The 25,319-nt window shown below is 37.6% G+C and overlaps 6 protein-coding genes and 1 pseudogene across 7 annotated transcripts; 4 read left to right on the top strand and 3 right to left on the bottom strand.

Annotated features, from left to right (window-relative positions):
* Positions 1 to 262: 262 nt before the first annotated feature.
* Positions 263 to 2,399, bottom strand: LOC9318973 (multiple organellar RNA editing factor 8, chloroplastic/mitochondrial). The gene is made up of 4 exons (XM_021031943.1): positions 1,917 to 2,399; positions 1,662 to 1,759; positions 1,514 to 1,579; positions 263 to 1,163 (listed from the first exon to the last, which is right to left on the bottom strand). The coding sequence occupies exons 1-4, from the start codon at positions 2,318 to 2,320 to the stop codon at positions 502 to 504; spliced, it is 1,230 nt and encodes a 409-aa protein (XP_020887602.1). The 5' UTR covers positions 2,321 to 2,399; the 3' UTR covers positions 263 to 501.
* A 557-nt stretch (positions 2,400 to 2,956) lies between these two features.
* Positions 2,957 to 5,338, bottom strand: LOC9321131 (protein DJ-1 homolog A). The gene is made up of 8 exons (XM_021032030.1): positions 5,213 to 5,338; positions 4,902 to 5,102; positions 4,477 to 4,626; positions 4,206 to 4,391; positions 4,032 to 4,112; positions 3,667 to 3,867; positions 3,413 to 3,553; positions 2,957 to 3,324 (listed from the first exon to the last, which is right to left on the bottom strand). The coding sequence occupies exons 1-8, from the start codon at positions 5,231 to 5,233 to the stop codon at positions 3,127 to 3,129; spliced, it is 1,179 nt and encodes a 392-aa protein (XP_020887689.1). The 5' UTR covers positions 5,234 to 5,338; the 3' UTR covers positions 2,957 to 3,126.
* A 2,226-nt stretch (positions 5,339 to 7,564) lies between these two features.
* Positions 7,565 to 13,205, top strand: LOC9321130 (increased DNA methylation 1). Of its 2 annotated transcripts, none has more exons than XM_021031795.1 (9): positions 7,565 to 7,888; positions 8,235 to 10,521; positions 10,796 to 10,913; positions 11,205 to 11,287; positions 11,489 to 11,730; positions 11,852 to 11,938; positions 12,134 to 12,233; positions 12,436 to 12,637; positions 12,710 to 13,205. In XM_021031795.1, exons 2-9 carry the CDS (start codon positions 8,290 to 8,292, stop codon positions 13,165 to 13,167), a joined length of 3,522 nt encoding a protein of 1,173 aa, XP_020887454.1. In that variant the 5' UTR covers positions 7,565 to 7,888; positions 8,235 to 8,289; the 3' UTR covers positions 13,168 to 13,205. The 2 variants fall into 2 exon arrangements, with proteins under 2 accessions (XP_020887454.1, XP_020887453.1); XM_021031794.1 differs by having other exon boundaries at positions 7,565 to 7,955.
* A 76-nt stretch (positions 13,206 to 13,281) lies between these two features.
* Positions 13,282 to 14,420, top strand: LOC9321129 (E3 ubiquitin-protein ligase RNF165). Its single transcript, XM_002885017.2, has one exon. It carries the CDS (start codon positions 13,364 to 13,366, stop codon positions 14,030 to 14,032), a length of 669 nt encoding a protein of 222 aa, XP_002885063.1. The 5' UTR covers positions 13,282 to 13,363; the 3' UTR covers positions 14,033 to 14,420.
* A 956-nt stretch (positions 14,421 to 15,376) lies between these two features.
* On the top strand, positions 15,377 to 17,638 carry LOC9321128 (probable beta-1,3-galactosyltransferase 13). Its single transcript, XM_002885016.2, has 7 exons — positions 15,377 to 15,870; positions 16,095 to 16,247; positions 16,348 to 16,430; positions 16,515 to 16,614; positions 16,763 to 16,876; positions 16,978 to 17,120; positions 17,228 to 17,638. The coding sequence occupies exons 1-7, from the start codon at positions 15,521 to 15,523 to the stop codon at positions 17,314 to 17,316; spliced, it is 1,032 nt and encodes a 343-aa protein (XP_002885062.1). The 5' UTR covers positions 15,377 to 15,520; the 3' UTR covers positions 17,317 to 17,638.
* A 2,379-nt stretch (positions 17,639 to 20,017) lies between these two features.
* On the top strand, positions 20,018 to 21,544 carry LOC9318972 (feruloyl CoA ortho-hydroxylase 1). The gene is made up of 2 exons (XM_021033158.1): positions 20,018 to 20,702; positions 20,787 to 21,544. The coding sequence occupies exons 1-2, from the start codon at positions 20,041 to 20,043 to the stop codon at positions 21,358 to 21,360; spliced, it is 1,236 nt and encodes a 411-aa protein (XP_020888817.1). The 5' UTR covers positions 20,018 to 20,040; the 3' UTR covers positions 21,361 to 21,544.
* Positions 21,545 to 21,600: 56 nt separating this feature from the next.
* Positions 21,601 to 22,753, bottom strand: LOC110230389 (annotated as a pseudogene).
* Positions 22,754 to 25,319: the final 2,566 nt, after the last annotated feature.

The raw sequence follows: 25,319 nt of genomic DNA, 5'->3' as shown, positions 1-25,319 counted from the left end.
GATTTTTCAATTTGGGCTGAAATTTGGAATGATGGGCAGGATAAATAATACAAGGCCCATCTTTGTTACCAAAAATGTTTTGGGTGTGATGTGTTTTGTAAGCATCAAATTGTTTCGCGAACAAGATCTGTCAAGTTTGTCGAAAGCAATAAGCTGACATTGAGAAAAATTCCTGTTATTATATTTGAGTTGTAAACATGATTGGGGGAATCAGAAGTTGCCAAACAAAGACACAAAACAATGGCCTGTGCGAAACATCACAAGGAAGAACTTGAGATCGATTTAGGATATAAACTAATAAAACGAAACGCAAGCGTAAAAAGTTCTAACCATGCCAGAGTTACTTGGGCTATTCTCTCTCTCACATAATACCAGACTGATAAACACTCGAGATAAAAAGGAGTTTTTAAGTCTTGCTATTGCACTCTCTCTTCCTCAAATTATCTATACACAGCCCAGAATGCATGATTGAAAAGGAAACCCACGACTGCTTTAACTACTTTAACCCTGATAGGGGTTACCGCTGCCATCCCGGTTAGGTGGGTAGTTGTTCTGGTACTGTGGCTGCTGCATTCCACCACTCTGCTGCTGGTAGTTGTTGTTCTGTGGGGGTGCTCCTCCGTAGTTAGGTGGCGGTGCTGCTCCATAGTTTGGTGGTGGTACTCCTCCATAGTTAGGTGGTGGTCCTCCTCCATAGTTAGGTGGTGGTCCTCCTCCCATGTTGTTTGCTGGTGGGGCTCCTCCGTAGTTCGGAGGTGGTGCTCCTCCGTAGTTTGGTGGTGGCCTCTGTCCTCCCATGTTGTTTTGCGGTGGTCCTCCATAGTTGGGTGGCGGCCTTTGTCCTCCCATGTTGTTTGGTGGTGGTGGTCCACCGTAGTTCTGCCCCATGTGAGGTGGAGGAGGTGCAGAGCCACCCATGTGAGGCGGAGGAGGTGCAGAGCCACCCATGTGCGGAGGAGGAGGAGGACCTCCCATTGGAGGACGTTGAGGAGGAGGGCCTCCTGCCATGTTCTCTCTTCTCCTCTCAAAGTTTCTGGTTCTATCAAAGTTGCGAGGACGATCATTGCGTCTGTTTCTTTCATTTGCTCTAGCATTGTTCCTTATCCACTCCTCGTGGTACTTGGGATCATAAGGAACAGCCTTGCCATCGATGAAAGGTTCCCCTGAAAGTCAATATAAAAAAGAAACGCATCAAACTAACTCTCTAATAGGATCACCATAAAGATTTAAACTCTCACCAAAGCAACATCACTGCGACTTCTACAACACCAGTCTCAAAATAGCTATCACTAATCAAATCTAACATATGCACCCAAATCTATTTTTAGAAATGTTAATTAACTATATAAATAGAATTCGGCCCTGGAGCAAGTAAAAAAACCACATAGTAAAAACTAACAACAGATAGTTCTCCTTATCAACAATTCAAATTCAAAACCAGCAAGTATGATGAAAGATCAAAGCAACTCCACTAATTCTCGGTTTGTGATACAAATAGCACACAAAGCCTTACCTCCGTAGTCTTTGTTCCTCACATCCAGGTAAGAGTCAGGAAGAACCCAGCGCACATTTGGCAACTCTAGAGAGTTACAGAAGAAAATTAGAAGGCAGATGTTAACACAGAAACGGGGAAAACTAAAACCCAACAAGGCAAGAGTTACCTTTTAACTTGTGAGAAAGATCTTCTGACACAAGGGCTCCAAAAGCATAGTAGCACCTAGTTGAAACCGAGTAGATCTTCATCCTAGCTTCGTCTTCACTGAAAATGTTCAAAACGAGATATATCAAATTAAACCTCCAAAATGATCTAAGTAAACACACAGATCCGCCATACACAGTAGTGGATTTCTCACATATTAAACCCTAAAATCCCTAGAAGAACATCCACAAAAGATACTTTTGAATTGGGGATTTACCTGCCAACAATCTGAGCTAGGGTTTTGATGTAACTATCAATGATATCGTCTCTAGTAGGATCACCCTCCGGTGGATTCACGACGACAAGCCAGTGCTCGAAATCGCATCCATCGAGCAGGATCGTCTCCTTAGGTGGCCTGTTCGACCAGTTGGGGTTCGGATCGTTCAGAGAAGACGACGTAGCCTGCGTTGAGAGACCTTTAACAGACACAAGGCCGCCACGGAAAACGGAGGAAAAAGCGGCGACGAGAGGACGGGAACGGCTGAGCAGAGACGACGTGTAAAGAGAAGACGCCGGAATTTTGACGAGAGGAGCAGATGAAGCAAAAGATCGCGTGAACAGAAGGGAAAGAGATTTCGCCGGTCGGCAAAGAATGGAGCGAGAAATGGTATGCGTCGCCATGGAAGCTCTAGATTGGGTTTCGCAGACAAAACCCTAGCCGAGAGTGTGTAAAACAGATAAGCTAGAAATCAAATCAAGGGTTTTGTGAGGGTTTAATAGTAGTTTATGATCGAGGGCATTTTCGGTATTTCGTAACCGAACGAACAACAGCGAAATCTACGGTGATACCCCTTGGTCTTATCAGATGCAATTAAATTGCCCCATTTTTACCGTAAGTTACAAATAAACACATTTTGCTAAGAAATTAGTGACATTACTCTGTTTTCAAATGGTAGAAAAATTATTTCTGTTTAAGAAAAGAAGAGTGAAGATTTTATTTCACTGATTTGGTATAATGATGTTATCAAATGGTTACAAATATTACGCCAAAGCTAAACATGGGGGCAAATTAGTATTTACCTTATATTTGGTGAAAAGTGTGACTAATATTTCTCCATAAAATAAAATATCTTCCTCAAGCAAACCCTCTTACTCTTGCAGAGGGTTAAAGAAAATATCGGCCACATACATAGAAAAATCTCGTTTATAAAATCGGCATAAAGTTGCACACCAACCACTTACCCAAATGCTCATATGTTATATGACTTATATCACAAAGTAGCCATAACCAATGGAGAGATAACTAACACCAACCACTCACCCAAAGGCTCATATGTATTCATTTATAAAGGCATAAAGTTACACACCAACCACTCACCCAAATGCTCATATGTTATATCACAAAGTAGCTCATAACCAATGGAGAGATAACTAAAAGGCAAAGCCTTCTTTTATTCAAGTCACTCTCATACTTCATTGTTCGGAAATCACACAAGTGTGGCCTTTGCGAGCTGAAGTGCTTTCTCTCGCCCGTAAAACTTTTCGACAATCGCAAGTGAAAACTCCATTGCAGTCCCTGGAGCTCTGCTTGTTATGACATTTCCATCTACCACGACTCTATGCTCAATGTGACTCTTATCCGAAAGTTTGTCGCTCACTACTGGGTGAGTAGTAGCCTTCTTACCCTATACAAAACATGTCTCTTATATCTCAGTTCAATGACTTAAGCTATAACAAGAAACTAGAATTCTAGTAATGATTTGATTTATGCACCTTCAGTAAACCATTAGGCTCGAAGACGTACGCAGGCGATGCGCAGATTCCTCCATATGGTTTGTTTGCTTCTGCCTGTTTCTTTAACATGTTCACCAGTTTCTCGCAGCTAGCGAATCTTGGAGCACCGTTAAGACCGCCCTGTAGTTCATCAAAGAAGTTGGATTATGTTTTTGGTTATTTTTCATCAAAGACTGTCAAAACTTACTTTTAGACTTATTAGTGTTCATCTTTTGAAAGTTAGCACTACTCACAGGTAACACAATCAGATCGAACGACTTCTCTGCAACTTCATCAAGAAGCACTTCTGCTACTAGCTTAGCTTTGCGAGATCCTACAACTTCCAAACTGTTACCAACTGCAGCAATCACTACGTTTGCTTTTGCCCGTCTCAGGATATCTACAAGCGCAATGGCTTCAATTTCCTCTGACTCCTCTGCAATGGGTACGAGAATCTGAAAAGGGAAAGCATTATCTTTCTGACACATGAACGACTATTGATCAAGAAAGACAAAAGCTTTACAACACAGCATGTTCCTAGGAATCTGTATAATGATCAAACAAAGACTGTCTTGGCAAAATGTTAAAGGACCAAGTGGAGAGGCCATTGAACATTTACCTGTGGTGTATCTTCGAATGACCAGGTCGTTTGGTTAAGCTCAGTAAAAGTAAACTCCTCACCAGGGTTGGGACGAAGCAGCTGATTGCAAAAGGAGAACTAGTAAGTCTAAGAGGATGTGACATTAACACGTACAACAGCTGTTGATAAAAGAGGCAAGAGACAAAAACATACCAAGATACTAGAGACTTCATCAGCTTTCTCTTTCCCAAACAACTGCTCTATAAGCGTGACGGAGAATTCAATGGTGGTTCCTGGTCCACGACTAGTCACTATTCTTCCATCTATTTGCACTCTTGACTCAACAGCAGTGGCACAAGTAGCTGCAAGTTTCTCCATAAAAACAGGGTAACCCGTTGCCTGCAAGAAACCCCATGTAATAACCAGCATTAGATAAGAACTGAAAAGAAGATAAATAAACAAGAACAGATCACTTCTGACTTACTTTTTTGCCTTCTAGTAGACCCCAAGTACCAAGAGCCAACGCAGGAGCACAACAGATAGCTGCGTTAAGTCGTCCATCAGAGTCTTGTTTCTTAACCATGTTCTCTAAAGGTTTACAGTTTTTAAGAGTCTCGCCACCGGGAAGCCCTCCCTTTTACCAATCACATAATCAAAAAGTATATCAGTAACACAATTATGAAATCTTTAAGAAACAAGAATCTATGAAGTTGTTTCAGAGAACAAAAGTTACAACACATACATCTAAAAACCAACGTTTTTTGCATTAACTATCAACATCACTTTTGAAACTAAGTTAATTGAGCTAACTGATAATTGATCGATCCGCTTCTTGGTTGTCCTTAATTCTTAGATTAGAAACAAAGAAACAAAACAAATGGAGACTGTTAAATCAGCAGAGGGACTTACGGGGAGCACAATAAGGTCGAAAACAGAGTCGGTAATATCAGAGAGAAGAGTATCAGCGACCATCTTGATGCCATGACAAGCATCAACGCCAACCTGAGTCTCGACGGAAGCCACCGTCACGTCAGCACCACCTCGACGCAACACGGTGATCATCGCCACCGCTTCTAAAGGCTCCGTACCGTGTGCAATAGGGATCAAAACCTAATAAAAGGCCAAAAAACCTCTGATTAATTATTACAAAGATCACAAAAAAATCGTTACGTACGAGGAGGGAAAAAAGTATGATCTCGTGATCGTGAAACCCCACACACCGTCTTCGTAGATGAAGCCATAGTTGCGGAGATTAGAGAGAAAGATAGTAGAATCAAGAAGAAAGAGAAATGGAGTGTAGTGGAGAAGAAAGGAGTGTCACTAATGGGGTTAAAATAGTGGGAAAGACTCAAGTGACTATGCCATCTACGACTCTCCTTTTTATCACTTTTGACCCAAAAAGATAGACGTGTGCGATGACGTAAGCATTGAGGAAAAGAAACTCGATGGATACGTGTCAAGCATTCATTGGTGGAACGTGGCGAAAGATTCTCTTTAATCTTTCCACGTCATTGTATCGGATAAAATCATAAAAAGCCACTTCGGTTTCGGTAAACTAAGACGGCCTGAAGTTGGCGAGGAAAAAGGATTTGATCAACGAGATCACGTCCCGGTTCTTAATTCTGTGGAAGCACGTGTTGTCGTTTTGATATTTGAATTGTAGTAGAGTAAACCGGACGAACTTTTGAACCGGGAGATGTTTTGTTCTCTAGTGTTCCAATGATTTATGGCTTTATATGGTCAAAAAGTATCAACTCTTACCCTTTAAATACTAAAATAGCTACTAACGCGCAATTTGTTACTAAACTTAACCAAAGTATCTATATTGTAAAATAAGAGGTTGTTCAGATGGAGAGTCGACGATTTTGTTTGGGCTGAGAAACCAAAACACGCAGTTTTTCAGTTTCACTTAAAGTTGAAAGCAATGGTCCTCGCATAGACAACCCAAGCAACACATATAGGATATGAGTATGATGTATGTCAAGTGCTCATTTACGCTCCATTTTCGGTGAAAGAAATAATCATACCGCTTATTGTATCGATAATAAGAGTTGACATTCTCAAAAATCCCAAAATCATCATACCACCTTGGTGATGTCCTTGGTGGTACATGTAGATAAAGTTTATGAGTTTGTATTGTATCAAGAATGTGTGTGACAAATTGACAATTCCAAGATATGCAGTTTTACTGCCAGAATGTATAAAAAGTGATGATTTTTGTTATGCTCTATTCTAATTTCTAATTCCAATAAATATTTGTGCTAAAAAACTCAACGTTTTAGATATATGATAACATTGATAAATATTTGTGCCAAACTTCACTATTCGTTATGTGGATCAAAGCTAGCTAAAGAGTTCTACCATCTACAAAAAAGAAAAGAAAAATGTTTTTTTAAACCATATATAGTTAAGTCTTTATAAAAACCCGTTGTTAAATCTTAAAAAGACAAAAGTATCTAGAATTTATTCCGTTTATTAAAAAAAACAAATCATTTCATCTACCAAAGTCGTTTTCATCGTACATGTACTTTTTGGAATTCCCTCATTCTCGTATGTCAAAATCGAATCAAGAAACAAATATATCTAGAGCTTCGGAGCCTTATTGCTAGTTAATACAAAACATGTAATATCTAATCTGTTCACATAATAAGATAAGTTAAATTACGTATTATGTTCATCAAAGCTGGTCGTCCACCATCGCATGCACCTGTGTGATATATGTTATCGTTAAGACACGTACAGATTCCCCGCGCAAACTACAAAGCATCCAATCCACTAAACAGATATTGATTATATATATATTTTGGGTTAAAATAGGTTTAACTTATATAAATACAAACAAAAATTTTAAGACAAAACCTGTTACCATCGGTGATGGGTGATGACTGATTTTTAAAGGAAAAAACATAAGCTGAGATGATTTAAAACGACAACAACAAAAACCGTTAAAAATCTGGCAATTAAATATGCCAAATTTTTTCTTTTTAATTTGTCTGTTATTTTTTTTGTCAGAACAATTTTGTCTGTTAATTAAATGGCCAACTCAAAGCATAAAATTGGCTTATATGGTCGTAATTAATTAACAGGATTACGAATTTGATAACTGAAGAAAAAACGAAGAAAATTAGGTTTTAATTTTTGTAATAAATCGAATTAAGTAGTGTATATGTATAACTGCTGGTCCGTTGTCATCAGAATCTTAAGGTGAAAAATGAAGAATGACTTTTTCCGTATAATGAAAGGAAAATAAAAATAAAAACATACTTCCTTTGTTTTTTTAAGTTGTCGTTTTAACTTGGACAAATTAAGAAAAGATATACAATGACTATATTAACCTCATAAAAATGACAAGTAATTATTTACAAATAATTTGTGTTCAATAAAATGAGGGTAATTTGGGTAGTTATTGACATAAATTACATTATTACCTTAAAACGACAACTAATTTAAAACAAAAAAACTATAAAACGACAACTATTCGAAAACGGAGGGAGTATGAAGATGCTTTTTTGACAGCACACACAAATTATAGGAAATAAAAAGAAAATAGGGAAAAATAAACGAGAGAGAGAGAGAAATAGCCAATAATAAGAATACACACACTGCACAAAGTGATAGAGGCAGGCAGATTCAGAGAGGTGAAAAAATTCGCCAAAATTTATCTGATGAATTTTGGTTGAGATTTAACATCGAATCAGAGGTGGGTTTCTTCTTCCACAATTATTGAAGAAAAAGCTAAATAAAAGAGAAACAAATTGTTGTTCTTTTCTGTGTGTGAGATAGAGAGATCAAGGAGAGAGAGTGTGTGTGAGTGCAGAGAACGTGAAATGGAATGAAAATGCGTTTCCCACTTGCGGTTGGCAGAGGATAAGGGCGAAGAAATTTGGCAAATTTCAGTGAGATTTCGCACTCTTTGAACTCCGATTTCACGAATTTTGCTGCTCTGATTCATTCTGCATGCTGGTAATTTCACGCATTTCTTCAGCTTTCTTTTGTATGTAATTACTCAATATAACATCTCAATTTCATGAAATCTGGGTTGTTGTTCCCTAGGCTTCAAAGTTTTGGCCTTTTTTTTAGGATCTCTGAGTTTAGCTTGTTTGAATCCATGTTGTGCTTCTGGGTTTGTGTTTTCATATGAAATTTCTGCTCATTTTTATGTTTGATTGAGACACTGATGACAGTTTTAGTACATCTATCTATAAAATGATTTTGTTATTCATTTACTTTTTATAATTGCAGGTATCTACAACCTTCCTTTGAGTTTAAGGTGAAAATATGCAGTTAGTTTGTGAAGATGCTTCGCGGAGCTGAGTTTGAGATGTCAGGAGGTGACTCCTTTGAGGGGACTTATGAGGATCATCAGATATTTAGACAAGTCTTCTTTGGAAGTGATCCTGGAAATACTACTAAACGATGTCTCGTTACTGGAGTCATTAACTTCAAATGTGATTCCAGTAAGAATGTTAATTCCTCTCTGAGTTCCAACTCTGTGGTGACAAGTGGATATGCATGTCTACAAGGTTCTGAGGCATCTGCTTCAAAAGATGGTTCAGAGGTTAACACAAAAGCTAAGAGAGTGAAGCTTTCAGGTAATAAGCATTTGGATGCAAGGGACGAAAAGGGATCGGCTTTCAATGGTTATTCGGATATAGCTTGTCGAATAATCCCTCTACATTTAGTTGAATCATCTAACAAGGGTGTTTCAACTAGCTCATATTTGCTAAAGCAAAGCATAGAAAAGGGAAGAGAAGTTTATCTGGGTGGCATTGTCTCCGGAAAGTTTAAGTCACAAAACTTGGACAAATGCGATTGGAAGGAGTTTAAAGCTATTGCTTCTCCTGTTTCTCAGGAGAGCTTCGCAACCAGAATGGTCTGTGCAGGTGCTTCTACGCCTCATAGTGAGAAGGCTTGCTTCACTCCTGATGAGTTAATTATGTCTAAAACCTGTCTAAAGATTGATCCTAAAGAGGACCCCCGTCCTCTTCTCTACAAATATGTCTGTAAGTTGCTTACTGCTGCCAGATGGAAAATCGAGAAGCGCAAAAGATCAGCAGGTAGGAAACACATAGAAACATTTTACATATCGCCAGAGGGACGGAAATTTCGTGAATTTGGGTCAGCTTGGAAATCATTGGGTGCTATCCTATTAGCTGATCATAAGTTAATGGATACTGGTACTAAGAAATGGACCGGTATCAATGACTTCTGGTCCGATCTCTCTCTTACTCTGCTGGACATCGAGGAGAACTTGAAAAATTTAAATCTTGCTAACACACGGGCACTTTGGTGGAGTGCCTTAGAGCCTTTTGTGGTTGCTGTCTTCATTTCTAAGCAAGTTGGTTCTTTGAGAAAAGGAAATAAAGTTGAAGTTGCAAGGAATTCAGTTCTTGACAAGTTGAAGAAAAAAGATGCGATTAGTTTGAACATGATTTCAGGCTGTCCTGAAAGTGTGCTGACAGTATCTGAAGGCAGTCACCTTGTTTATGACGTGGATGCTAACCAAGAGATTCATTCAGATATTGAGGTGCAAACTAAAATTTTCCCTCGAAAAGTTTCTTCAAGACTAGAGAGGCAGAACATAATTGGTAAGGAAATCTCTGGGACTCATGAGCAGGAGGCTAGCAAGGGCGTTGTAGCTTCAAAGTTGATAGCAGAGGACATGCATGAAAGTGTTATGAGAAAGAACTTACACAGAAGATCAAAAAAAATATCTGATATCAAACCAGCTCCCTTGGACCAACATGATTCACTAGATTCTAATTCTCTCGATAGCCTTGAATGCCAGGATAAAGAGATGGGCAACAGTCACCTCATCTCAAAGGCAAGTCGGGATGAAAGGTTGAGAAATGAGAAGATGAAGAATTCATGTTGCAATGCAAAGAAAGGAAGAAAGAAAGCTAGGAAGCACTATACTCAAGATGATGACCTTATGGTGTCGAAAACAATCAGAAACCAAGGGAGGGGTAGCAGATCAAGCCAGAAAAAGAAAACCCAGAAACCAAAGGCTAGAACAAAAAAGAGAAACAATAAAGGAGGGTGCAGGCTGCTTCCCCGAAGCACAAGCAATGTGGAAAATCAATTTTGTCAAGGAAATTGGTCTATTTTGGGTCCAAGAACTGTCTTATCATGGTTGATAGCTACCAAAGTAATTTCTAGGGACGAAGTAATCCAGTTACGAGATCCAGATGATGATACTGTGGTAAAAACAGGCCTGGTAACTAAAGATGGAGTGGTTTGTACATGTTGCAACAGGACTGTATCACTTTCTGAATTCAAGAACCATGCTGGATTTAACCAGAACTGTCCATGTCTGAATCTTTTCATGGGGTCAGGAAAGCCTTTCGCTTCATGTCAGCTGGAAGCTTGGTCTGCTGAGTATAAGGCTCGAAGAAATGGATGGAGATCAGAGGAAGCTTCTGATGATGATCCAAATGATGATTCTTGTGGAGTTTGTGGTGATGGGGGTGAGCTGATCTGCTGTGATAATTGTCCATCTACCTTCCATCAGGCTTGCTTATCAATGCAGGTATTGTCTGGCTCATCCCAGGGTATGATTTAACATTTTGGCTATTATTTGTCCCAGTAATTAACTCTATGTTAAACATTGGGGCGAAACTTCTCCAGTTGCCAGTTGGTATTGTTCAAACATACACATGGGTGAAACTTCTTGGCTGATTCTGTAGTTTTACTTATTCAACTTTAGTATAACTAGGATTTTTTTACCTTACTAGAACTGTATCCTCTGTAAATTGCTACCCTCTAAAGAGCGTGGCTGTATTACTTTTGCTTTCTCTACACAGGTGCTCCCTGAAGGAAGTTGGTATTGCTCGAGCTGCTCATGTCAGATATGCAGCGAGTTGGTTAGTGATAATGGTGAACGCTCTCAGGATTTTAAATGTTCCCAGTGTGCGCATAAATGTAATCATCTTACTGCTCGCCATCTCTTAGAAATTATGATTTATTTCTTTATCACATGAAAGGAAACCCCTGATTTGAATTGTCTTCTATCATGTCTCACTGTCCATCAGTCACAGTTGTAGATGTTGGTTTATCTGCCAGGCTCGGCACTTCTCCATTTTCCTTTCTTAGTGATTGACACTTTCTAAAACTCACTTTTGGAGTTATGCCTCTCTTGACAGTTGAATCCCACATTAGTTACTTTGGTTTGAAATCCACTTTGGCTGATGATTGTTTTTTTTATGTTATCAGATCATGGAATATGTTTGCAAGGGATAAGTAAACGCAGAAAACTTTTTCCAGAGACCTACTTTTGTGGTAAAAATTGCGAGAAGGTATAAATCATACCTAGTCTCTGTGATTTAAACTACTAATGTGTATCGTGAATAACTTTTGTTCTTCCAAGCACTTTCTAGACTTGCATTGAAAATCATATATTTTTCGCTGCTCTTGGGCTCTTTGACATATAACAAAAGAAGATGTTACAGCTGCTTAACAACTTTCAAGGTTCTCATTAAGTAGTTTGTGTAATGCAGGTGTACACTGGCCTCAGTTCTCGTGTTGGGGTCATTAACCCTAATGCGGATGGTCTGTCTTGGTCAATTCTGAAATGTTTTCAAGAAGATGGAAAGGTTCATTCTGCCCGAAGGTTAGCGCTGAAGGCTGAATGCAACTCGAAATTAGCTGTTGCCCTATCAATTATGGAGGAAAGCTTTCTGTCTATGGTAGATCCAAGAACTGGTATTGACATGATACCTCATGTGCTATACAACTGGGGGTAACGTCCTTTTGTCATTAGCTTGCACATTTTGATTTCTGTTTGTTATTCTGTACCTTCAGTTCTGCTCTCATATTCATCGATTTGTCTTACCTTTTTGAATCTTTTGTTGCACTTAAAGGTCAAATTTTGCTCGCTTAGACTTTGATGGGTTTTACACAATGGTTTTGGAAAAGGATGATGTGATGATCTCAGTAGCATCTATCAGGTTAGTATGAGTAAATTCGAATTTATGCTGAAAAAACAATAATTTCATGGCTATCACATGTTTGGCATGTCTTCTAGAATCCTCCAGGCAATGAAACAAAAATTTGACACTATTGGCAAATGGATGCTTAGAACTATTCTTTCACCTGCATACACTGGAACGACTTACATATAAAACCCATTTTACTATACCCAGGGTTCATGGAGTAACTGTTGCAGAAATGCCTCTTGTAGCTACGTGCAGCAAATATCGCCGACAGGGAATGTGCAGAATCCTCGTGGCTGCCATCGAAGAGGTACAACATTTAGACTGTATCCATGTGATTGTTCTCGAGGCTCCATCCACATTAATAATGTCTGAACTTAGTACAATGATAGACATACAGCACCGCTCATATGCTGACCTTGATAATTTCTTAGCTCATGTTCACTCTTCCATTCTTGTCTTGATTCCTCGGCTATCAAAATATAAAACTATTCATTGGTTTTTGGCTGCAGATGCTTATGTCTCTCAAAGTGGAGAAGCTTGTGGTAGCTGCATTGCCAAGTTTAGTGGAGACTTGGACTGAAGGTTTTGGCTTCAAACCCATGGATGATGAAGAGCGTGATGCTCTCAAAAGAATAAACTTGATGGTGTTCCCTGGGACAATTCTGCTCATGAAAACACTATACGAGAGCACAAAACCCAACACTGTGGCAGGTAAAGCCAACTCCTCTCTCTCTCTCTCGCTTTAGTTACAACAAACTTCATCTGATTTTTGCTCTTGCACAGGTGCATGTCTTTGTGAAGATCGCAATAACCCATCAATCAAAGAAGCAGATCTAGAGCCAGGCCTAGACAAAGCCGAGTTTCCCATGAGTACCCAAGTTGAGAGCTGTGATCAGATGGTTCCATCAGGTTCAGATGAAGAACCAGTCCCAGGCTTACCCGTGCCACTTGGAGCCGAGCAAACAGAACCAACTTCAGAAACAGAGAACCCAACCCAAGACAGCAATGCCGATGATAGGCCAAAGACAACAACAGTCTCCATGGGAGAAGAAGAATGTTTGCAGGAAGAGATATCAAAGTTTTCAGAAGAAGGAAAAGAAGTGACAAGAGCTTCTTCTTCCTCTGCTTCCTTAGAAGAAGTTAGTGGTGTAGGAGTAGTGGTAGTAAATAATGTTAGCGATGAGATGTTGCTTTGTGTTGATGAACAACTTGACTCTGATAGCTCTCAAGATTCGGAATAATTTTATTAGACTAAAAAAAACTTTGACCGTTTCTTTCACTATATCCTCTCGTCACTTTTTTTTTTTTTTTGAAAGAAAACCCTAGTAAGACAAGGAAACCGCATAAAAGTAAACTAAAAATATATTCATTTTCTTTTTCAAGTCTCATCAACCCTCAAAACCCTAAACACCAAAAACCCATTTTTCCGAACAAATCATGGTTTTTGATGCTGTCAATCCAGACCCCGACAGCTTCGTCTACTATGATCCGATCTACAACGACGAAGGCGATTTTCGCAGAACCCAAAACTTGACGTTCATTTTTCATGTGTGTTACAATCTTGCCCCTGAAGTAAATTCAGATGGAGAAGAAGAAGATGTTGACAATCTTGAAACTCTAATCCGTGATCAAACTCAAGAGTTTGATAAAGAATTACTTTTCAGTGGAGATAGGGAGCAGATACAAGTCATTGTCTATCACTTGCTTGATTTGATTAAAGCCCCTCGTTATAGTGAGGTTGTTAGAAAACTCATTGATGCAATCTTTGATTTGAAGGAGCGTGATAAGATCTCTAACGTGATGAAGGTAGATGTAGTCATAAATGTTATTGTGTGGAGGTTTCCTGATGATGATGATGATGATGATGATGTAGATGTGAAACTTGAGGTGGCTCCGGCGAGCAATGAGGCGATAGAGCAGCACTTGGAGACGGTTGTTGTTGAGAATGATGGATATTGTGTGATATGCATGGATACGATCCGAGTTGGATCGGATATGGCAGCGGGTCGAATGCCGTGTTCTCACGTGTTCCATCGCACGTGTGCTGAAGATTGGCTTAGGAGTAGTGGGATTTGTCCGGTGTGTCGTGCCATGTTTCCGTTCTAATCCCTAAAACCCATCTCTCAACCATTTGTGTTAGTTTCGTTTATTATGTTTGATTTATGTAATCCCTTCACTTCTCTTTCCTTTATGCGTTTGAATGTTCAATACAATATGATTCATTTCACCAAGCCAGTTCATTGCTATTTTCTGTTTCTCATCCCTTTTGAGTTTTGATAGATATAGTTTAGGGAGGTGTATTGAATTGTGGATCTAACTTTTTTGGTGTGGTTTTAGTTAACTTCAAGGATATTCTGATGATTTTAAAGAGATTGTTAGAGATTTTATATAAATTAGTTCGTAGGGTTTTGAGTGATATCGAAAGTGTATTCATTTCCAAATATCTTGGTAGAGAGTATAATTAAGGAACATTCTCTTTGTAGATTTTGTTAAGTTTCTAGTTTTTTTTTTTTGTCAATCGTTAAGTTTCTAGTTTGGATATTGTATTTACCTTTTCTTGTAGATTTTAATTATATAAATATGTAATGCCTTAGTAAACAACTCTGATTATATAAATCTGTAATGAAAACGATTCCAACAAGGGAAATCTCAGGGATCCTCCTATCTTGTAGCGCTCGCTCCAAATGGATTCAATACAGAAATTTGTCTTCATTGGTTTTGAGCCTTTGACTAAAAAACAGCTTATATTGTGATGGTTTCCCAAAATCGAGAAAAAAAGTCTCTTAAATTCAATACACTCTCTATAGTCATTTGAATCCAATATATTCATCCAAGTGAGTGTAACCTAATGGCCAATGGTGAAAGTATTGCCTAGTACAACTTTAACAATTAAACAACAATCTACTTTTATTATTTCTTAAAACGCTTTCACCTATCAATGAATGCTATTCTTTATTTTTATTTTATTTTTTTTGTCATAATGCTATATATTCTTTACTTACTTATATTTAGTACTCCCTCCGTTTCGTTTTACTTGTCGTTCTAGAGTTAAAATTTTGTTTCATAATAGTTGTCGTTTTAGGTTTTCGATGCAAATGTTTTGTGAAAATTTCAGTTTTATCCCTACTGTTTTAATGTTTCGACCAATGAATTTTTTTATAAATTATATTAATAAAGGTTAAAACAGAAAATTTAATGTTTTTCTTAATTTGTGTGAGAAAACCTTAAACGACAACTAAAACGAAACGGAGGGAGTAGATTTTTTCCATTGACATTACTGATAATTTATGAGTCATTTATGTATTTATTAACATAAAAGTAGTCTACATTTGTTGGTCAAATAAATTAATTACCTGCCTAACTTTAGTTATCATTAATGTTAATATTGTATTTTAGTCATAACCTCTAAATGTTCAAAAAATGTATTTTATTCACAATTTTCATACAAACATACACATAAATCCGTGCATCTTCAAAAGGATCCGACCCGAATCCACCTGAGCTGAATAAACAAAACAAAAAAAAAAAACCGTTACAAAAGCTTCCGGGAAAGTGGATCCGCCGTAGCTGGAGGATCCGTTCGTTAGCAAAATCATGCCATCTTCTCCTAAGCTGTTTAACGCGCGGCCATCACTCTTCACGCGCCGATCGACGCCTTTGATCGTCTTCACCTCTCTTGCTATCGGTCTAACCGGTTTCCTTTTCGGATTATCCACGATTCTTTTCCCGGGTCTCCGGTTATCCGGCCGGACTTGCCTCACCAACTTGCCTCCGAAGACGGTTAAAATCGCCTGGGACGTAGTTGGAAATAGTATCGTTAATGGCGAAGTCAAAAGGCACAAGGTTATGGGATTCGTCGGAATCCAGACCGGATTCAGATCTGCTGGCCGGAGACGAGCTCTCAGGAACACATGGATGCCGTCCGATCCCGAAGGCCTTCGACGGTACTGATTCAATCTTCTCTCAATTGATAGGTTTCTTCTAGCTTCTCTGGAATCAATTTGCCACAAGGATTGAACTAATTGCATCATCTATTTTGATTTGATCATTGATCTTAATCTTAGACCTTGAAGACTGCATATAGAAATCTTCGGAATACACACTCATGATCTTCAATGCTTCATGATTCTTGGGACTTTCTCTATTTCACTGAAAATGTTCTTTGCAGATTGGAGGAATCAACAGGATTGGCCATTAGATTTATTATAGGCAAAACCAAAGATGAGGCCAAAATGGCTGAGCTTAGAAGGGAAATCGCAGAGTACGATGACTTTATACTGCTAGATCTCGAGGAGGAGTATAGTAAGCTCCCCTACAAAACGTTAGTTAGAGTCTAAATACTTTTTCAATTCACATCTCATATGACAGATAACTCGAAGGGCTCTAATTCATGGTCTTTGTTTACGTTTTCGGTTGTGTAGTTTGGCTTTCTTCAAAGCTGCATACGCCTTATATGATTCAGAATTCTATGTCAAAGCTGATGATGATATATACTTGAGGCCAGGTAATTGAATGCAGTCTCTGGTTTTGCAATTTGTGTCCTCAGGAAAGTTCTGGATTTCATAAGAGACTGTTATTTTCTTCACAGATCGGTTGTCTTTGCTGTTGGCTAAAGAGCGAAGTCACTCGCAGACATACCTCGGATGCCTGAAAAAAGGTCCGGTTTTCACAGATCCAAAGCTCAAATGGTAAGGACAGAAACAACTTATAATGAACAACTAACAGAACACGTGAATCATGCTATCCTTTTGAGAAACTTTGTGATTAGATATGTTCTGTGACACCCTATTATTTCTTGTGGTTCAATGTATCTGGAAATCGGTTGGAATTTTGCAGGTATGAACCTTTGGCAGATCTGCTCGGGAAAGAGTACTTTCTTCATGCTTATGGCCCCATATATGCTCTTTCTGCTGATGTTGTCACTAGTTTGGTTGCCCTCAAGAACAACAGGCAAGTTCTGTCTCCTCAATATTATTTGTCTTTGAAGTATCTTCACCCTAGAAGAGTTCTGACTTCATCTTAACAAGGTGAATTTGTTTCCCAAACTACAGTTTCAGGATGTTTAGCAATGAGGACGTGACTATAGGTGCGTGGATGCTGGCAATGAACGTTAACCACGAGAACCTTCACACCCTTTGTGAACCAGAGTGCTCACCATACTCCATTGCTGTTTGGGATATACCGAAATGCTCAGGTTCATTTTCTCCGTTCCCGGTTTTAAAGAATGGATTTAAAGTCACTTTCCATAAGCATTTCTGCAACAATTGATCACAATTTGGATTAAAAATGTTACTTGTGCAGGGCTCTGTAACCCAGAGAAAAGGATGTTGGAACTTCACAACCTAGAGAGCTGCTCAAAAACCCCGACTTTGCCATCGGATGAGGAATGATATACCCTCTAATATATAATTCTTTAATGATCGAAGACCCCAGGCGTAACAATATGCAGATCTCTTTCTCTGACATGTCCGCCATTGGAGTAGCTCGACACAGATTGTTCAAGCCTGTTTTACTTACTCTGCTCTGTTTTTTTCGGTGGAAATGCGAGAAAAGCAACGAGAATTGATCTCGCTTAAACGGCTTTAGGGATTTTTTAAACTAGGGTTAGATATTTTGGTGTATCACAAGTTTTGGGCACTACCTTGTTGTACAAGTATAAGATTAAACTAATCTAATAATAATAACAATCTCAATGTTTTTTGCACTTGTGAACAGTTGTGTCTTTTAATGGCAATTTTTCGTTAATATTTTTTTAAAAAATTAAAATATATATTTTACAGTTATGTTTTATTTAGAAAATTGTAATCCGAATGTCTTCTACGGTTGCGTCTTTTTATTGTAATTTTTCATAAAGAGTTGCAACCGCTTATTCGAATCCTTGCAATAATATTTGGTTAATTTCACTAACAACTAGAACCTTCGGTTTATATATTTAGTTTATTTCACGAACAATTGTAATTTTATAAATCGCTATAACATTTAATCGGTATAACTTTTCATAAATTGTTATTTTTAATTTTTAATCAACAAAATGTATTTAAATGAGATTGTAACCATTTAATTGAACCGTTGAAACATTTGGTTTATTTGACGACAACTTTTGGTTTTGTTTTACCAACGTTATAATCTTTAGTTTATTTGATGAACTTAACGAAATGCTGCAACTTTTGGTATATAGTAACATTTCATTTTTTAAAAAACTGAAAGAAAAATATTTTACGTTATGTTTTTGAGAAAGTTGCAATCCGAGTAAATGTTTTATACGGTTGCATCTTTTTATCTTAACTCTTCGTTAAACGGTTGCAACCGTTTAGTTGTATCATTGCAACATTTAGCTTATTTCACGAACAATTGCAACATTTATTTTATAATCGTTATAACATTTAATCATCTACCGTCGATGTAACTTTTCATAAATTATTATTTTTAATTCTTAATTTTAAATTATTAAAATGTATTTAAATGAGATTGTAACCGTTTAATTGAACTGTTGCAATATTTGGTATATTTGACGAATCATTGCAATGGTTTGTAATTTTTAGTATATTTGATGAACCATTGCAACATGTGGTATATTTGACGTACCGTTGCAACTTTTGGTAGATTTGATATCTACGGTCACGTCTCTCGATTAAAGTTCATCGTATTTTTTTTAAGTATTTAATTGCTAAAATATATTTAAATGAATTATTGTTACCGTTTAATTTAACATAGTAGCATTTGATTTATTTGCCGAACAAATGAACATTTTGACTTATTTGATGCCTTTTTCACTTGAGAATAATTTTTTAGTTGCAAATTAATGTTTTTCTAATACTAATATACTTAATAAATGTTTCTGAGGGTTTTTTTTTAATCATAAATTTCGTAAAATATATGAATTTCTTATTATAATTTTTTTTTCAAAATTGTTACAATTTATTATGATTTTTCGTTAATATTTTTTAAATAATTTTTAAAATATTTTTCTCGCGACATCGCGAAAGTCCTGTTTCCTAGAGCTCCTAAGTCCTAATAATAATTAGCTTTTTTTAATTTTATCTTTCTAGTTTTACATATTTTTCCAAATTATTTTTGGTTGGATCGAGTTTTTTTCATCCAAACAGTAATTGAAAGTAAAACTATTATCTTTGCTAGATGTCTTTTCACTTTGATTACTAAGATCATCTCTAGTTTAAATATAATTTCACTAATGTACACTTGTATGCAATATTTGGAAACACAACATACAATTTCCCAAACAACTTCACGACATATAATTTTAACTGTATCACATTCATAACAAACATTGATTTTTCCAAAGATAATATAGATAAATCGTTGGTCGTGAGCTCGTGACAGAGCTAAAACTTTCGAAATATCAAACCACAAAGTAATCACACGAAACCAAACTAATCTCAACACAAAGGGACCACAACAATCCAATGCGATGGACCACAAACAAAATCAACCTAACACTGCAGATACTTCTCCCGTACCTAACAAAGACACGAGATAGAGGAACACGGGGATGGAGAAAGTACCTTCCAACCGGATTCAACGAGAGAATCCATTGATACCAGAAAGAGAGAAAACACGATGGATCTATGAAAGAGTGAGAGAGAAAGGGAGAGACGATAAACGAGAAAGAAAAAATAAACACGGGAGAAAAAAAATATTAAATGGCCACCAACCAAATAACGACACGTAAGCAAATCCAAAGCTGTTGTAAAAATCCAAAATTAGACCCAAATCCATTGTTTTTATTCAGTATGAATCTATTTTTTGAACTTTTTGGGCTTTGGACATGGTCTTAGACCCACCGTTGAAGGTAGTCTAAAAATCAAACTTTGATAAAATCAAGTGTAGAATCATTTAAAAAAAACAATTGGTCAACTAATAAGATTCCACTGATTAAGGTTACATATATGTGTAATCACCTTTTGTTGTCTATGCTAACTGTAATAACAACATTTACTATTTTTGATGTATCTAAAATATCTTAGTAATAATCATATGATAGTTGACTATACTAATTATACCCAAATAATTTGTTGAGAGCCAATATTAATTAATACAAATTGAAATTTTTAAATTGAGGAATTAACGCGGGAAGAGAAAAAAACGGCAGAAGCATGGTGAGAGCCATAGTGGTTGTTCGGTCAGCAGCTGATTGCATCCTCTTCTTCATCTTCTCTTTTAAATACTCTTTCTTCTCTGTAACAAATCTTCACAACACAATCAAAATCCAAAAGTCTCAATCTTTTTATTCCAATTCCGATCCAATGGCTCCAACACTCTCAACAACCCAATTCTCAAACCCAGCTGAAGTAACCGACTTCGTAGTTCACAAAGGAAATGGTGTAAAGGGTTTATCAGAAACTGGAATCAAAGCTCTTCCAGATCAATACATCCAGCCACTTGAAGAACGACTCATCAACAAATTCGTCAACGAAACAGATGAAGCCATTCCGGTGATCGATATGTCGAGCCCTGACGAGAACAGAGTCGCTGAAGCTGTCTGTGATGCTGCTGAGAAATGGGGTTTCTTTCAAGTTATCAATCATGGAGTCCCTTTGGAAGTTCTTGACGACGTGAAGGCTGCGACTCACAGATTCTTCAATCTCCCTGTTGAAGAGAAGTGCAAATTCACTAAAGAGAATTCTCTGTCGACGAATGTTAGGTTTGGGACGAGTTTTAGTCCCCTTGCAGAGAAATCTCTCGAGTGGAAAGATTATCTCAGTCTCTTCTTTGTCTCTGAAGCTGAAGCTGAACAGTTCTGGCCTGATATCTGCAGGTAAGTTTCTCAATTACTAAATCAAATCTTTCTTCTGTTGTAATCATTGACTTATATAGAATTCTTGATTATTTGGTTTTGCAGGAATGAAACATTAGAGTACATGAACAAGTCAAAGAAGATGGTGAGGAAGCTTCTAGAGTATTTGGGGAAGAATCTCAATGTTAAAGAGCTCGACGAGACGAAAGAATCACTCTTTATGGGTTCGATTCGAGTCAACCTCAACTACTATCCGATCTGCCCTAACCCGGACCTAACCGTCGGTGTTGGTCGCCACTCAGACGTCTCTTCTCTCACTATTCTCTTACAAGATCAGATCGGCGGTCTACACGTGCGTTCTCTGGCGTCAGGGAACTGGGTTCACGTGCCACCGGTTCCCGGATCTTTTGTGATCAACATCGGAGATGCGATGCAGATCTTGAGCAATGGTCGGTACAAGAGCGTGGAGCATCGTGTCTTAGCCAATGGCAACAATAACAGAATCTCTGTTCCTATCTTTGTGAATCCAAAACCAGAGTCAGTGATTGGTCCTCTACCTGAGGTGATTGCAAATGGAGAGGAACCGATTTACAGAGACGTCCTGTACTCTGATTACGTCAGGTATTTCTTCAGGAAGGCACACGACGGAAAGAAAACCGTCGATTACGCCAAGATCTGATCACAATCGACCTCGAGGAGTTCGATTTCTTGTACGTTTTTTGTTTGTTTCATGTTTGTGTTGTGTGTGAGTGAATAAAAAAAGAAACATGAGAAGAGATGTTTGTCTTCTTGAACCAGTTTCTCTGTTCAGAAATGTGCTGTAAAACTTACTATCATTGATCAATACAGTTTTTCTTTTATCAGACTAAAATGTTACAGTAGCAAGGAACTTACAATGAATTGAAGAACCTATCTCAGTTTGATAAAATCCTCTGTTATAGCTTTGGCTCGCAGTCCTTTTTGATAAATCCTCTGTTTAACTCAAGATCATCGATAACTTGGTTGAATTCGAACATCTTCTTCTTCCTGAAGTAATTGATCGAGAAGTAGCAACCGATTACTCCTATGGTCATTACACCGCAAATAAGGTACACGATCTTAGTAGCAAACACTATAATCAGTATTAAAAACGCCCAAGGTATCAAGCACATAATCACCAGCCCTGGTATTTTCAGCGGAACTCGGTAAGGCCTCTTTAGCTCTGGTAGTTTTCTTCTTCGCCGAGGATATAATGTCTGTGAAGTTCATGTACGATAATCCGAGGGACATGAGAGCTGAGATTAGAATTCCGAGCCAAGGAGTGTTGAACCATTTCGATCGAATTTAGGCAAGAACCCTAATTCCGCCATCCCCTCCAGCTGATAAGCACTACCACAGCGATAAGAAGCGCCAACGGGAATGTCTTTTGAGGCTTGTCCACTTCCCCTGCAAGAGTACTGACATTGTCCCAGAAATTCAAGTTCCAAAAGAGTGTGTTGAAGTAGAGATTCCAATATTTTTTCTTGTTTCCTAAGTTACCCAACGGTGAGGTTTGATCTTAGGGATTGCCATAGCCGACATAACAAGGAAAGGCGAGAGAGACACCAGACCGAGAACAACAGCTGCGTAACCCACAATAGCTAAGCCAGTATAGTTTAAAAAAATAAGACCACTGTTGTCTGTTGAGGCGAATATGCAGACATTTCGGGGCCACCCGGATTCAAGAACAGGGAAGAGCTTATCCAAGTAAGTAACACAGAGGACAGGAAATGAAGCAACTTTAATCACACCATGCACTCAGGAACTTCAACGAACTCATCATTGAGCCCACGAAAGAACCAAATGCCCGATGTGCCCATATCATCAAATCAGAAAAGTTTCAGGCTTGGATCCAAATTATAACCCTAGTTGTTATAGTGTGAAACTATCAAATCTTTTTTATTGCGTAATTTAAATTTTGTATGGTTTTGTACTTATATAGTTTGAGAATTTATACATAAATATACTATCTTTATGTGACTAGTAAAGGCTTACACACGGAAAAAGGGGAAATGGGAGATCGAAATTCGAAAGAAAATAGTTTTTTTTGACAACCAGAGTCCAGAGAACTAAATAAGTATTACATTTGACAATAGTATAGCTGGCATTTAATTTGTATATGCATATTTGTTACTAAAAGAAAACAAAAAGTTAGGATGTTACTTGTATATGTAGTGTTTTTTTAAAAAAAATTTTTTTATCACATTAAGATTGAAAATAATAACTTTCTTTGGGTCTGCGAGAAATAAAAAAAAACTAAAATAGAAGAAGTAGCCAAAAATGGGGTCTATTAATTATCTTTGTGTAAGCATGTTAAAAGCTGTCAAACCCCACAATCATATAAAAATAATAACAAAATCAGAACCCATCTTACACTGCTGCCCAATGATCTGATTAGTTTTACTCTTACGTCATCTTTAGAAACGCATAAAAAACCATCAGATAGACACACCAAATTAGTTATGGGTGAATGCATCGTTAGCATGCATAAGCACCATTATATTTATATTTTTAAAATACCAAAGTATGCTTGAATACCAAAAGTAACTTTTAAATGTTAAGTAGTTATTTAATTTGAGCATTGAGGAATGGTTAATCCTTCCGAATTTTATATAGAACCGGCTTTATGGAACCTTTTGTGAACATCTTCTGCAGAATAAGTAAATAACGCACGAAAACTATGTCTCTAAATGCCTAATTTCTAATCAATTGAGAAGCATAATATCATTTTATCTATTAGTGGTTGAATAGTTCACTACAAATTATTTACTTATATCTTGCAAATCTAATCTTATTCTAGCTGTTGGATTAAGCTTGACTTAAAGCCCAAGTTAAAGTCGGTTTATGAAAGGGTTTATGAATAAAGTTGTATTAGGTCTAGGAGTTATCTAGATGCTAATAAAAGTCGGTTTATGAGTCTTGTAAAACCCTATATATATGTGTATTGAGCTTGTGATAAACATATGAGTTGTGTGAGAATTTGAGAGATAGAACTTTTAGGTTTTGAGCTATTTTCCTAAGTAATAAAGAGAGTAATTCTTTGTTAAAGTTCTTGTTCTAATTCTAGATTTGGTATCAGAGCTATAAGGATTACTCGATCCTTAAGAAGACGTGAAGATCATTAGGTATAGCCAAGCCATGGCTGATGATGATGCTCTCGCCGTGGATAACATCACAGGGAAGGATCACATACCTTCTACCATAAAGTGCCCGATGCTAACCTCCACAAACTACACCGTATGGGCTATGAAGATGAGGATCGCCCTCCGTGTACACAAGGTATGGGAAGTTGTTGAGACTAATGTTGTTAATAATGATAAGAACGATATAGCCATGGCCTTACTCTTCCAGTCAATACCCGAGGCCCTTGTACTACAAATTGGAGAGTTAGATAATGCAAAGAAAGTATGGGAAGCAATTAAAGCAAAGCATGTTGGAGCAGAAAGAGTAAAAGAAGCAAGATTACAAACCTTGATGGCAGAATTCGATCGGCTCAAGATGAAAGACTCAGAAACTGTAGATGGATTCTCTGAAAAAATATCTGAAATAGCTTCAAAAGCAGCTTCACTAGGAGAGATCATTGAACCAACCAAACTTGTGAAAAAGTTTCTTAAGAGCTTACCACGAAAAAAATATATCCATATAGTAGCATCTCTTGAACAGATTTTAGACCTCAAAACCATAAGCTTCGAGGATATAGTTGGACGGATTAAAACCTATGAAGACCGTGTGAATGATGAAGAAGAAATTGAAGAAGATCAAAGTAAACTGATGTACACAAGCACAGAAACAAGTTATCAAGGCGATTATAGAAACAGAGGACGCGGTGGCAGAGGTTTCTATAGAGGAAGAGGTCGAGGCCGATCTGGTGGAAGAGATCTTTCACATATAACTTGTTTCCGTTGTGACAAGAATGGGCACTTTGCATCACAATGTCCGGATAGGTTGTTAAAATTACAAGAAGCACAAGAAACAGAAACAAAAGACACACAGAATGCAGATGAGCTTATGATGAATGAAGTAGTCTACTTAAATGAGAAAAACTGTGTGCCTAGTAACTTTGAAACAAATACCAATGGAGAAGAATGTTGGTATCTTGATAATGGTGCTAGCAACCATATGACTGGAGACAAAAGATACTTTGATAAACTTGATGAAACCATAACAGGAAAGGTTCGGTTTGGAGATGATTCCCGTATTAACATCAAAGGAAAAGGAACAATAGCATTTACAGATACAAATGGGAACTCAAGAATAATGACTGATGTTTACTTTATACCTGATTTAAAAAGCAACATCATAAGCCTAGGACAAGCTACTGAATCTGGCTGTGATATAAGACTTAAAGGAGAGTATCTAACAATGCTTGATTCTGATGGAAAGTTACTAGTCAAGGCAGAAAGATCCAAGAACAGACTATACAAGGTCCATATGGGATTAAGAAAAGAAGCAAACTTGTATTTGACAACAGTAAGTGATTCAAGCAGACTGCATGCAAGAATGGGACACATAAACTTTGCAAGTTTAAAGAACATGGTTGACAAGAAGCTTATCTTAGGTGCTCCTGTTATTAGGGTTGAAAAGGAAGTTTGCAGCTCTTGTTTACTTGGCAAACAAACC

This window comes from Arabidopsis lyrata (assembly GCF_000004255.2).
Source record: "Arabidopsis lyrata subsp. lyrata unplaced genomic scaffold ARALYscaffold_3, whole genome shotgun sequence".
Lineage (NCBI taxonomy): Eukaryota > Viridiplantae > Streptophyta > Magnoliopsida > Brassicales > Brassicaceae > Arabidopsis > Arabidopsis lyrata.
The sequence above is the reverse complement of the archived record's forward strand: the minus strand, read 5'-3'. Positions and strand labels throughout refer to the sequence as shown.